We start from the raw sequence: 14,050 nt of genomic DNA on the forward strand, positions 1-14,050 counted from the left end.
CCTCAGACAGTGAAGCCGCTGGTTCCCCTTTTTGTTTGCAGCCTCACAGTTTGCCTCAAAGGTTAAATTATTGTCAATAATGGTCCCCAGGTATTTATATTTGTTGACACACTCCACTGCTTGACCCTTTATGCTGGTGATTTCCTTATCCATGGTGAGTTTTCTAAAATCAATGCACATGTTTTTTGTTTGTAGAAAGGACCTGTCACACCAGTCTACAAAATCCTGGACAACTGGACCATGACCTGTTTCATTCCCTTGTAGTCAGTCATCTGCATACCCTAAAATAAATGTGTCTCCTCTGCTGCTGCGGCACATGTTAGTGTAAAGGATGAACAGGGGAGGAGCCAAATGTGTCTTCTCTGCTGCTGCGGCACATGTTAGTGTAAAGGATGAACAGGAGGAGCCAGTGAAGGAACATACAGTATCTGCTGTTTCCCTCCCTGAACGGCCCCACATGCTGTGCTTTTCCCTTACAGTTTCTCTTTGTTGTCTACCCTCAAGTGTGTGTGTGTGTGTGTGTGTGTGTATGTGTGTGTGTGTGTGTGTGTGTGTGTGTGTGTGTGTGGATGGGGTGGATGCAGTAGGGCTACTCGAGCACCTGCCTACACCTGGCGTACACCTGGCTTTTAACAATTTCAAAACGAACACAATTAGCAGTGAACATTTAATAACAATCTCTGACATAATTTGAGCACCTCCAAAGGTCTCTGCACGGCAAACACTGAGAGACATACACACAGACGTATGGCTGACACAAGAAGATATATTTTTAAAACATATAAAATATACTGTAGATGGCACAAAAAAGGCACTGTTTATGACAAGCAGCCAAGTGATGTAAAGTTAGTTTGACAGCAGCACACCCACAGCTTTTTGGTCACAAAACTGCTTTTTATGCAGATAACATTCCGGCCGAGTGTCATGTGACACCACTGGAGTTCCTCTCCAGCAATAGTTCTCTGCTCCGCCCACACCTGCGTGGTCCAGCCCTCGTCCTCCCTCCTCCCCTCAGACGAGCCCCAGGGTTTCGGCCAATGAGGGGTCCTTCTCCCTCCTGCCCCTCAGACGAGCCCCAGGGTTTCGGCCAATGAGGGGTCCTTCTCCCTCCTGCCCCTCAGACGAGCCCCAGGGTTTCGGCCAATGAGGGGTCCTTCTCCCTCCTCCCCTCAGACGAGCCCCAGGGTCTCGGTCAGCGCGGGGTCCTTCTCCCTCCTCCCCTCAGACGAGCCCCAGGGTCTCGGTCAGTGCGGGGTCCTTCTCCCTCAGGTGGGCGATCATGCTCTCGCTGGCGCGGCGGCCCTTCTTGCGCACGATGTCGATGAGGCAGCGGGCACGGTCAGCTCGGGCCGCCTGCTCCTCCAGCACTGACTCCGCCTCCTCCTCGTTCAGCACGCGTTCAGTGCGCAGTTCATCCAGCAGCTGCTTCAGCAGGGACAAGCTCGCCTTCTCCACGAACCTGCTGCGCACTGCACTTAGCGCTGCCACTGAGGGGACACACACACACACACACACACACACACACACACACACACACACACACACACATATTAGACTTCAGTAGGGGCAAGCTCTCCTATGAAGAGGAGTGTTAAAGGAGGAGTGACAAAACAGAGCGACATCTTTAAAAGTGTGTGTGTGTGTGTGTGGTTTACCCTCAGACACTAGTGGCTGAAATACAGACAAAAAGGCCCCATTGCCACATAAGACACTCCTCCCCTCTCATGCATTAGGCATACATACATTTCCTCATACCAACTTTAATCCGTTTAATCAGTTTCTTGAGAACTTTAATCATCCAATTGGAACACACGGAACCGGTTATGGTTGCTCTGCAACAGTGCTGAATCTGGGCATGCTTTGATGATGTCACACTTTGCACCGCTTGACATTTCAGTTTGTGACTTTTTGACTTTTCCTTCCCTTAAAGGGGAACTAGGCAACTATTTCAACTTGAAAAACGTGTTTAGAAATCATTTGGATTATCCTCTCCCTCTAGCATCCCCCCACTCTCACTAGCGTCCCCAGGCCCAAAACCAGCCCTGCAACATTGGAACTTAGCGTCCCGGTAAGAGAAGTGAGAAAGAGGAAACTTGTTTTAAATCGCGTTTCTGACCTTTTAACATCCACATTGTTCTGCTGAACTTATGCTTACCATTTCGCTAGCTTGTAAATAAATCAATGTACTTTATTGTTACTTCTTCCCAGTTACTGTAATAAAAAAATGGCATGCACATTTTCTCCAGCAGAGGGGTAAATATAGCTAATCCACTCTAGAATATCCACACCACTCTAGAATATCCACACTACTCTAGACCAGAGCCATATAGATACACTATACTTTATCTATATGGCTCTGCTCTAGACTATCCACAACACTCTAGACTACCACTCTAGAATATCCACAACACTTTATGGCTTGTGCAGACTACATGGTTTCAGCCCGATTTTGCCACGATTGTGTCGTGGCCGACAAATTTCCATTGTCGTGTCCGAATAGTCAAAGTCGGGCGCGATTTATTGTCTGCGACATTCTACGACGTTACGACCAAAAGTCTAGCATGTCAGAATTTTTTGGGAATCTCCTACGACTCCCGTGTTGACACTGACACTGTGACCACACACGATGAGAAGGCTACGACAGATGATCTTGTAATGTGGCCACTCTTTCGACCAAGACGCGGCAAGATTTTGTGGTTCTCTGATCGCCTAATCTGATATGGTCAATCATAAAAGATAATAGTGAAAGACAAAAAAAATGTGTAGTCTGTACAGGCCATTAGACTATCCACAAAACTCTATAATAGCCAAATCACTCTAGACTATCCACAACACTCTAGACTATCCACAACACTCTAGACTATCCACAACACTCTAGACTATACACAACACTCTAGACTATCCACAACACTCTAGACTATCCACAACACTCTAGACTATCCACAACACTCTAGACTATCCACAACACTCTAGACTATCCACAACACTAGACTATCCACTCTGGTCATGTCAGTGCATTTGGAGTAGAAGTGCCCCATGCAGTGCAGTTGTAGGTCTAGTGAGGCACATTTCAGTCATTGCCAATGTGTGTGTGTGTGTGTGTGTGTGTGTGTGTGTGTGTGTGTGTGTGTGTGTGTGTGTGTATGTGGTGAGTTCAGCAGGTGTACAGCAGTGTTTACCTGTGTGTGTGTGTGTGTGTGTGTGTGTGTGTGTGTGTGTGTGTGTGTGTATGTGGTGAGTTCAGCAGGTGTACAGCAGTGTTTACCTGTGTGTGTGTGTGTGTGTGTGTGTGTGTGTGTGTGTGTGTGTGTGTGTGTATGTGGTGAGTTCAGCAGGTGTACAGCAGTGTTTACCTGTGTGTGTGTGTGTGTGTGTGTGTGTGTGTGTGTGTGTGTGTGTGTGTGTGTGTGTGTGTGTGTGTATGTGGTGAGTTCAGCAGGTGTACAGCAGTGTTTACCTGTGTGTGTGTGTGTGTGTGTGTGTGTGTGTGTGTGTGTGTGTGTGTATGTGGTGAGTTCAGCAGGTGTACAGCAGTGTTTACCTGTTTGTGTGTGTGTGTGTGTGTGTGTGTGTGCATGTGGTGAGTTCAGCAGGTGTACAGCAGTGTTTACCTGCATCCTGTGAGGGGGCCGCAGGGGGCGGAGCCTCAGGTCCTGCTGAGGATGAGACAAACAGTTCACATCTTAATCTGTGTGTGTGTGTGTGTGTGTGTGTGTGTGTGTGTGTGTGTGTGTGTGTGTGTGTGTGTGTGTGTGTGTGTGTATGTGTGTGTGTGTGTGTGTGTATGTGTTAAATGATCATTTAAGAATCCTACCCAAACACCTATGTTTTCACTCTCTGCAGCAAGTGCCACTGACCTGCTTCTTACCTTTCTTTCCTTTCACCTCTTTGTCTTGCATCAGTTTGTCCATCTTCTCGTTGAGCATGTCGATCTTGACCTCCGACCTGTCGACGGTGTCGTGCACGGACTGCACCTGACCCCTCTGCTCCACCTGCAGGGACAGCGAGAGCAGCTGCCGCAGCTCCTCGAGGCGCTCGAACACCCCCTGGAAGTCGTCCTCCATGGTTTTGGCCTTGAACACCTTGGCCAGGAGGCCCGCGCTGCCGTACTTGTTGACCAGCTCCTCCGCGTCCCTGAAGCACGTCCCGAGCGCGGCCAGACGCGTGTCCAGGTCGGGAGGCCGGCGGCTGGGGTCCTGCCTCTGCAGACCGCGCAGGACGCCCTGCATGGAGGACAGGAAGTTGGCCAGGCGAGCGCACTGCTCCTTGTTGTCCTGCACGGTCCGGCACAGCGAGTACAGCTTCTCCGCCACGTCCAGCAAGTTGAAGATGGCGTCCATGCTGCCTGTGGGAGAGGGAGAACCATGAAGCTAGTGTGTCTGAGGGAGAGGGAGAACCATAAAGCTAGTATGTCTGTGGGAGAGGGAGAACCATGAAGCTAGTATGCCTGTGGGAGAACCATGAAGCTAGTATGTCTGTGGGAGAACCATAAAGCTAGTATGTCTGTGGGAGAGGGAGAACCATAAAGCTAGTATGTCTGTGGGAGAACCATGAAGCTAGTGTGTCTGAGGGAGAGGGAGAACCATAAAGCTAGTATGTCTGTGGGAGAGGGAGAACCATGAAGCTAGTATGCCTGTGGGAGAACCATGAAGCTAGTATGTCTGTGGGAGAACCATAAAGCTAGTATGTCTGTGGGAGAGGGAGAACCATAAAGACTAATATGTCTGAGGGAGAACCATAAAGCTAGTATGTCTGTGGGAGAGGGAGAACCATAAAGCTAGTATGTCTGTGGGAGAACCATAAAGCTAGTATGTCTGTGGGAGAGGGAGAACCATAAAGCTAGTATGTCTGTGGGAGAACCATAAAGCTAGTATGCCTGTGGGAGAGGGAGAACCATGAAGCTAGTATGCCTGTGGGAGAGAAAGAACCATGAAGCTAGTATGTCTGAGGGGGAGGGAGAACCATGAAGCTAGTATGTCTGAGGGAGAGGGAGAACCATGAAGCTAGTATGTCTGAGGGAGAGGGAGAACCATGAAGCTAGTATGTCTGAGGGAGAGGGAGAACCATGAAGCTAGTATGTCTGAGGGAGAGGGAGAACCATGAAGCTAGTATGCCTGTGGGAGAACCATAAAGCTAGTGTGTCTGTGGGAGAACCATAAAGCTAGTATGTATGTGGGAGAGGGAGAACCATAAAGCTAATATGTCTGAGGGAGAACCATAAAGCTAGTATGTCTGAGGGAGAGGGAGAACCATGAAGCTAGTATGTCTGAGGGAGAGGGAGAACCATGAAGCTAGTATGTCTGAGGGAGAGGGAGAACCATGAAGCTAGTATGCCTGTGGGAGAACCATAAAGCTAGTGTGTCTGTGGGAGAACCATAAAGCTAGTGTGTCTGTGGGAGAACCATAAAGCTAGTATGTATGTGGGAGAGGGAGAACCATAAAGCTAATATGTCTGAGGGAGAACCATAAAGCTAGTATGTCTGTGGGAGAGGGAGAACCATAAAGCTAGTATGCCTGTGGGAGAGGGAGAACCATAAAGCTAGTATGCCTGTGGGAGAGGGAGAACCATAAAGCTAGTATGTCTGAGGGGGAGGGAGAACCATGAAGCTAGTATGTCTGAGGGAGAGGGAGAACCATGAAGCTAGTATGTCTGAGGGAGAGGGAGAACCATGAAGCTAGTATGTCTGAGGGAGAGGGAGAACCATGAAGCTAGTATGTCTGAGGGAGAGGGAGAACCATGAAGCTAGTATGCCTGTGGGAGAACCATAAAGCTAGTGTGTCTGTGGGAGAACCATAAAGCTAGTATGTATGTGGGAGAGGGAGAACCATAAAGCTAATATGTCTGAGGGAGAACCATAAAGCTAGTATGTCTGAGGGAGAGGGAGAACCATGAAGCTAGTATGTCTGAGGGAGAGGGAGAACCATGAAGCTAGTATGTCTGAGGGAGAGGGAGAACCATGAAGCTAGTATGCCTGTGGGAGAACCATAAAGCTAGTGTGTCTGTGGGAGAACCATAAAGCTAGTGTGTCTGTGGGAGAACCATAAAGCTAGTATGTATGTGGGAGAGGGAGAACCATAAAGCTAGTATGTATGTGGGAGAGGGAGAACCATAAAGCTAATATGTCTGAGGGAGAACCATAAAGCTAGTATGTCTGTGGGAGAGGGAGAACCATATAGCTAGTATGTCTGTGGGAGAACCATAAAGCTAGTATGTCTGTGGGAGAGAAAGAACCATGAAGCTAGTATGCCTGTGGGAGAGAAAGAACCATGAAGCTAGTATGTCTGAGGGGGAGGGAGAACCATAAAGCTAGTATGTCTGAGGGAGAACCATAAAGCTAGTATGTCTGAGGGAGAGGGAGAACCATAAAGCTAGTATGTCTGAGGGAGAGGGAGAACCATAAAGCTAGTATGTCTGTGGGAGAGGGAGAACCATAAAGCTAGTATGTCTGAGGGAGAGGGAGAACCATAAAGCTAGTATGTCTGTGGGAGAGGGAGAACCATAAAGCTAGTATGCCTGTGGGAGAACCATAAAGCTAGTATGTCTGTGGGAGAGGGAGAACCATGAAGCTAGTATGCCTGTGGGAGAGAAAGAACCATGAAGCTAGTATGTCTGAGGGGGAGGGAGAACCATAAAGCTAGTATGTCTGAGGGAGAACCATAAAGCTAGTATGTCTGAGGGAGAACCATAAAGCTAGTATGTCTGAGGGAGAGGGAGAACCATAAAGCTAGTATGTCTGAGGGAGAGGGAGAACCATGAAGCTAGTATGCCTGTGGGAGAACCATAAAGCTAGTATGTCTGTGGGAGAGAAAGAACCATGAAGCTAGTATGCCTGTGGGAGAGAAAGAACCATGAAGCTAGTATGTCTGAGGGGGAGGGAGAACCATAAAGCTAGTATGTCTGAGGGAGAACCATAAAGCTAGTATGTCTGAGGGAGAGGGAGAACCATAACGCTAGTATGTCTGAGGGAGAGGGAGAACCATAAAGCTAGTATGTCTGAGGGAGAGGGAGAACCATAACGCTAGTATGTCTGAGGGAGAGGGAGAACCATAAAGCTAGTATGTCTGTGGGAGAGGGAGAACCATAAAGCTAGTATGTCTGAGGGAGAGGGAGAACCATAAAGCTAGTATGCCTGTGGGAGAGGGAGAACCATAAAGCTAGTATGTCTGTGGGAGAGAAAGAACCATAAAGCTAGTATGTCTGTGGGAGAACCAGAAAGCTAGTATGTCTGAGGGAGAACCATAAAGCTAGTATGTCTGAGGGAGAGGGAGAACCATAAAGCTAGCATGTCTGAGGGAGAACCATAAAGCTAGTATGTCTGAGGGAGAGAAAGAACCATGAAGCTAGTATGTCTGAGGGAGAACCATAAAGCTAGTATGTCTGTGGGAGAACCATAAAGCTAATATGCCTGTGGGAGAAGGAGAACCATAAAGCTAGTATGTCTGAGGGAGAGGGAGAACCATAAAGCTAGTATGTCTGTGGGAGAGAAAGAACCACAAAGCTAGTATGCCTGTGGGAGAGAAAGAACCATGAAGCTAGTATGTCTGAGGGAGAACCATAAAGCTAGTATGCCTGTGGGAGAGGGAGAACCATAAAGCTAGTATGTCTGTGGGAGAACCATAAAGCTAGTATGCCTGTGGGAGAAGGAGAACCATAAAGCTAGTATGCCTGTGGGAGAGGGAGAACCATAAAGCTAGTATGTCTGAGGGAGAACCATAAAGCTAGTATGTCTGTGGGAGAACCATAAAGCTAGTATGTCTGAGGGAGAACCATAAAGCTAGTATGCCTGTGGGGGAGGGAGAACCATAAAGCTAGTATGTATGTGGGAGAGAAAGAACCATAAAGCTAGTATGTATGTGGGAGAGAAAGAACCATAAAGCTAGTATGTCTGTGGGAGAACCATAAAGCTAGTATGTCTGAGGGAGAGGGAGAACCATGAAGCTAGTATGTCTGAGGGAGAACCATAAAGCTAGTATGCCTGTGGGAGAGAACATAGGACTGTGGGAACATAGGGAGTGTTTAGCTTGCAAGCTAACTTTAGTGGATATTTGAGTAACACAGAGTTTATGTGTGTACTGTAGATAGATATTACATTCCTTCACTTGATGTCAATTTTGGATAAAACATCCACATACAGTAGCTCCTCTAACAACAACATGCTTAGGGGTCCAGCTTCCCTCTCTCTGAAATGTGTCACTGTGTCCATGCGGGTGCAGATGTGTCACTGTGTCCATGTGGTGGGTGAAGTGTGACTCATGAGCACGTACACACCCACCCCCAGCGTCTCATGAGTCTCACGTCTGTTAGTGTCTCTGGTGTGTTAGTGTGCTGGTGTGTGAGTGTGCTAGTGTGTAGCCTATCTAGCACCTGGTGTGTAGCCTATCCAGCGCCTGGTGTCTGGTGTGTTAGCGACGTAGCCTATCTAGCGCCAGGTGTCTGGTGTGTTAGCAACGTAGCCTATCTAGCACGTATGTCTTGGCAGCTACTACAGGCAACAGAAGCAGTGAAGATTGGATAGTCAAGCTGGATAGTCTAGTCAAGCTGGATAGTCTAGTCAAGCTGGATAGTCTAGTCAAGCTGGGCCTGGCCCCTTAGTTCTAGGGAAGGGAACTCTAAACGCTCTGAATGGAAACAGTTTGGGATGGCCCCTTCCTGTTCCAACATGACTGTGCATGGATCCACAAAGCAAGGTCCATAAAGGCATGGGTGACAGAGTTCGGTGTGTGTGGATGAACTTGATTGGCCTGCAGAGTCCTGACCTCAACTTGATAGGACACCTTTGGGATGAATTAGAGCGGATACTGAGAGCTATTTCCTGGTCCAACATCTGACATTCCCATAACCACACTCCCAAATCTTGTGGAAAGCCTTCCCAGAAGAGTTGAAGCTGTGATAGCTGCAAAGGGTGGGCCAACATCATATTAAACCCTTAAGGATTAATGATGGGATGTGACACAAGTTTGTATGCCACTCAAGGCAAGTGACCCTATACTTTTGGCATATAGTGTATATACAGGGCGTGTCATGTCTGTGTCTTCTGAAAGGACCTTGAGTCTGGCAATAAAAGTTGATGATGATGATGATGATCTCCTGAAGTGTACATAAGTGTTTTAGTATGGGCGTGGTGTACCCAGGCAGAGGTGGAGTGTTATCAATAAGGTTGATGATTAGCCCGTCGTCCCCTATAGATGAGGCCCTCTTATCTGCCCTGACTGCCCATTGGGAACGCCATCAGAGATGAAGACTCCACCCAATCACTCACAAAACCAAACAATATTACACTCGCTTCATTGAAATTATAGCATATGTTTTAAAGTTAAATTACATTTATGTGTATTAATGACAGAATACAATTATAGTGTAACATTTTGTATTTAAGGTAACAGTAACATAATCAGTTAGTCCAAATCCTTACAGTTGTTCCTGTCTCTTAAAAACTACCCCCACCCCCACACAAACATACACCACACACACACACACACACACACACAGAGGGCTTCCTGAACTTAAACGTGTGGATGTGCTTTTGACCCTCCACACACCGAATCCCAGCGGCCTACAGTACACCACACACTCCTCCAGTGCTGTCCCTCATCTAAACCACACACACACACTCCTCCAGTGCTGTCCCTCATCTAAACCACACACTCCTCCAGTGCTGTCTCTCATCTAAACCACACACACACACACTCCTCCAGTGCTGTCTCTCATCTACACCACACACACACACTCCTCCAGTGCTGTCTCTCATCTACACCACACACACACACTCCTCCAGTGCTGTCTCTCATCTACACCACACACACACACTCCTCCAGTGCTGTCCCTCATCTAAACCACACACACACACACTCCTCCAGTGCTGTCTCTCATCTACACCACACACACACACTCCTCCAGTGCTGTCCCTCATCTAAACCACACACTCCTCCAGTGCTGTCTCTCATCTAAACCACACACACACACACTCCTCCAGTGCTGTCTCTCATCTACACCACACACACACACTCCTCCAGTGCTGTCTCTCATCTACACCACACACACACACTCCTCCAGTGCTGTCTCTCATCTACACCACACACACACACTCCTCCAGTGCTGTCTCTCATCTACACCACACACTCCTCCAGTGCTGTCTCTCATCTTAACCCGTGAGTGTGTGTACGTGTGTGTGTGTGTGTGTGTGTGTGTGTGTCCTCACAAATGCTTCCATTAACTCACCCGATGTGTGGAGTCTGTCTTTTATGACAAGATGTCTGTTCCTGTAAGCAGAAGTCCACCTTTATAACGTTGATGCAACGAGGTCTGTACTGATCGTGTCTCTTTCTCCAAATCACTCACAATCACTCCCAAGAGTTCCCTCCGCCATCAGAGCTTCCCTTCACAAACCTCTTTGAACGTCTGTCTCTTTTTTAAGAGCTGTCGGTCTGATTTCCTGTGGGCTGGTATGTCTCTGAGAGTAGGTGAAGTTTGTTTCCTGTGGGCTGGTACGTCTAAGAGTAGGTGAAGTATGTTTGAAACTGTCGTGGAGAGTTCTGTGCACACGAGCAGAACGGTGCAGGCAGCGCCGGAAAAGGAATGTGTGGTCAGAGCCACGCAAGGGTTGCTCTGACCCTCCAACTCCTCCCCCTCCTCCAACTCCTCCCCCTCACTCCAACTCCAACTCCTCCCCCTCCTTCCAACTCCTCCCCCTTCCTCTTGCCTGCCCGTTCTCTTGGAGAGTCTGCAAACAAGACCAAAAGGGGAGTGGAGCCAGAGCAACCTCAAAAATCCTCCTGAATCAGTGCCACATCTGGGCCACACCAAGGCCACATCAGTGCCACATCTGGGCCACACCAAGGCCACATCAGTGCCACATCTGGGCCACACCAAGGCCACATCAGTGCCACATCAGGGCCACACCAGGGCCATATCAGGGCCACGCCAAGGCCATATCAGTGCCACACCAAGGCCATATCAGGGCCACACCAAGGCCATATCAGGGCCATATCAGTGCCACATCAGGGCCATATCAGGGCCACACCAGGGCCACATCAGGGCCACATCAAGGCCAGATACAGCTGCTAAACATCGGGAAGCCTTTCCTCCTCCCGCTCCTCTAGACTAGCTGATTACATCCAGACATTCCAAACACAGGAAACCTCCTCCCCCTCCCCTCTGCTGCCCAGTCAACACACACACACACTGACACACACTCACACACACACACACCACACCACACACACACACACACACACACATTCCTGCACACTATCTTTCAGGCCTGTCAGAGTGAAACTGAAAGCTAGATGTCAGGTTTGTGTCGTGCAACAAAAGTAAACGAGTGAGAAGCCTTTGGCCTACACAGGGGAGGAACGAGTGAGAAGCCTTTACACAGAGGAAGCCCCCAGAGGGGAAGAGTGGTTTTGCCCAACATTGTGACATCATCACACAGCGATGTCAAGCATTTCCAAACATACCTTTCAGTTGCTTTCACTGGGCCAATGAGCAGGGATGGTGTTGATGAAACATCTGTTTTAAATACATAGTAATAGTCTAGTAGGAGGGGGGGTCCCATGCACCCGAAAGATAGTCCAGTTAATGGATTTTTTGTCCTCAACGCCAATTATTGTCCCATGTATGTTTTTTTCAACCATTTATTATGGCGGGCCTGGATTTTTCACTGTAAAACATGAAAACTTAAAATCAACATAACTCCTGAACTATACATCCCACAGACACCATTCAGCCCATTTTATTTTTGTCTTGTCATGGGGAATTAAGAAAAAAAAGATTCCCATGATTAGGTCATGTCTGATGCTTAACAGCTCAAGTAAACACAAAAAATGCTCAAATTCGCCTAAAATAAACTGCATAAACTCCTCCCCTGTACACATTTTTTTTCAAACTTTTGTGTTTTTGCTATCTTCAAGATGTACATGAAACAGAAGTTAATGATATCCACTTGAAATATTGTCACATGTATGTTTATTCTGGCTAAATGGTTGTCATCCTGAATTTCCACAAATGCAAAAAAAGAGAGGGTACATGCAACATAATGTCTTAACTATACATTGTGTTGAGGTAAATGACCCAGTCTTTGGGTCCACATTCACATGAGGTATAAATGGAGATGGATAGTGACATGATTGGATGATTTATGGATTAAGTATAACAAATAAATGCTTAAATGTAGAAAAATGATTAGGCGGAATTGGGCCAGAGGAGCTAAGAAAAAAGTTATATTTCATTCCAACTCTTATATCTGTTATGATCTAGGTGTCTATTAAGGTACACATCCTCACTGGTTCTGAACACAAATTATAAAATTCTAAGCCACACCCTTTAAATTATTCTGGCAGTTAATTTAGACGCTGATATAAAGGTCGAGACGGTTATTTGATTTTTTACCAGTTTGATGTAGCCTAGAAATCTAGACGCACTCTAGCGGCAAAACATATTTTTTACCTAGTAATGCAATCAGGCCAATCAGAAAAGCTGGTTAGTCTGAATTCATTACTATTCATGAGTTCGCCCAGTTGAGACCACGCCCACATATGCAATCAGGCCAATCACAAAAGCTGGTCAGTTTGAGGTCATTACTATTCATGAGCTCGCCCAGTTTAGACCACGCCCACATAATTTGTCTATCTCAGTGACCATTTTCGTTTACACAACACAACACATATCTCACACAATACGTGTGATGTGCATGGTAAGGTTCTGAAAACGTATTCTGTCCTCAAAGATGTAAAAATGTGTGAGTAAAACACTGAGATTTGATTTAGAAAGAAATCCACTTTTTTATTGTAGTATTAGAAGCAATTTTAGCATTTTCCATTTAAAACAAATCTACAACCAAGAAAGCTTTAACTTAAGAGACTTGTAGCAATCACAAACAAGAGAATGAGAGAGAGAAGGATCAATGGACAGACAAAGTAAAAGACAAAGTCAGGGCCTGATATACTTAAAGGGACACTTCACCAATTAGCATTAAGCTTTGTACCTTTAGAAAACCAGTCATGTTTTTGAATGGTCGTGCATCATTCCCTCAATTTGCCTTGAGATGGGAGAAATACGGATTTCAATGTTGGACTTCCTGCTTTCAATGATGCAAAAATCATCATTTTACATCATTGAAAGCAGGAAGTCCTATTCATGAGTTTCATTGAAATCCGTATTACTCCCATCTCAGGGCAAACTGAGGGAATGATGCACAACCATTCAAAAACATGACTGGTTTTCTAAAGATACAAAGCTTAATGCTAATCGGTGAAGTGTCCCTTTAAAATTACCAACAAAATACTGTCTGGCTCTGATGCTTTTTGCACCTTAAATTCTGTGTACAAAACAGATGGCACTTTAACACATGGCATCACATGGCATCACATGGCATTAGGTACATCACATGGCATCACATGGCATCAGGTACATCACATGGCATCACATGGCATTGCGGACAAACATTTATGGGAAGGTCAAGGGAAAAGTGGGAGCATCATAGAGTATTGTGGAGTATTGTGGAGTATCATGGGGTATTGTGGAGTATCATGGAGTATTGTGGAGTATCATGGAGCATTGTGGAATATCATGGAGTATTGTGGAATGTCATGGAGTATTGTGGAGTATCATGGAGTACTGCGGAGTATGATAGAGTATTGCAGAGTATCATGGAGTATTGCGGAGTATCATGGAGTATTGTGGAGCATCATGGGTGGAGAAGTGTTCATAGCGATTGATTGGGTGTTCTGCCATACGTGTGAACAAAGCGCACATCTGTTTCGAGGGGAAAATTCCGGAGTAGGAGTCTGTGGTCTGAGGTAAGAGAGGAGGTCTAGAGTTGATCTACGGAGTAGGGCTCCATGTTTTGGGGTAAGTGTAGCTGATCTACGGAGTAGGGCTTCGTGGTTTGCGGTCCGTGGTTTGGGGTAAGACAGGAGTTCTAGAGCTGATCTACGGAGTAGGGTTCCGTGGTTTGGGGTAAGAGAGGAAGCTTCCGGTCTGCATCAGCGGGGTTTCCCTTCAGCACCTCCTCTGGGAAGGGGCTCCAGTGGAACTCCTCAAACTCATAGA

The 14,050-nt window shown here is 46.9% G+C and overlaps 2 protein-coding genes across 3 annotated transcripts in view; both read right to left on the reverse strand.

The window, feature by feature from the left end:
* Window positions 1-746: 746 nt before the first annotated feature.
* On the reverse strand, window positions 747-10,492 carry LOC134058603 (uncharacterized). 2 transcript variants are annotated; one of them, XM_062515641.1, is made up of 4 exons: window positions 10,220-10,492; window positions 3,869-4,345; window positions 3,612-3,653; window positions 747-1,487 (listed from the first exon to the last, which is right to left on the reverse strand). In XM_062515641.1, exons 2-4 carry the CDS (start codon window positions 4,338-4,340, stop codon window positions 1,222-1,224), a joined length of 780 nt encoding a protein of 259 aa, XP_062371625.1. In that variant the 5' UTR covers window positions 4,341-4,345; window positions 10,220-10,492; the 3' UTR covers window positions 747-1,221. The 2 variants fall into 2 exon arrangements, with proteins under 2 accessions (XP_062371625.1, XP_062371624.1); XM_062515640.1 differs by having other exon boundaries at window positions 3,612-3,656.
* Window positions 10,493-13,313: 2,821 nt separating this feature from the next.
* LOC134058629 (SLAM family member 9-like) overlaps window positions 13,314-14,050 on the reverse strand; it is a 9,855-nt gene continuing 9,118 nt past the window's right edge. The window contains exon 7 of the mRNA XM_062515643.1: window positions 13,314-14,050. This exon is cut by the window's right edge and continues 10 nt beyond it. Coding sequence (XP_062371627.1) covers window positions 13,920-14,050 — 131 coding nt within the window. The 3' untranslated portion in view covers window positions 13,314-13,919.

This window comes from Sardina pilchardus, chromosome 2, assembly GCF_963854185.1.
Source record: "Sardina pilchardus chromosome 2, fSarPil1.1, whole genome shotgun sequence".
NCBI lineage: Eukaryota > Metazoa > Chordata > Actinopteri > Clupeiformes > Clupeidae > Sardina > Sardina pilchardus.

Excerpts from the sequence above, each read along its gene's own strand:
- LOC134058603 (XM_062515640.1), bottom strand. The coding sequence starts at position 4,340 with ATGGACGCCATCTTCAACTTGCTGGACGTGGCGGAGAAGCTGTACTCG. Across the intron at positions 3,657-3,868 it reads AGAGGTGAAAGGAAAGAAAG|CAGGACCTGAGGCTCCGCCC; the intron begins GTAAGAAGCAGG and ends TCTCATCCTCAG. Across the intron at positions 1,488-3,611 it reads GGCCCCCTCACAGGATGCAG|TGGCAGCGCTAAGTGCAGTG; the intron begins GTAAACACTGCT and ends GTGTCCCCTCAG.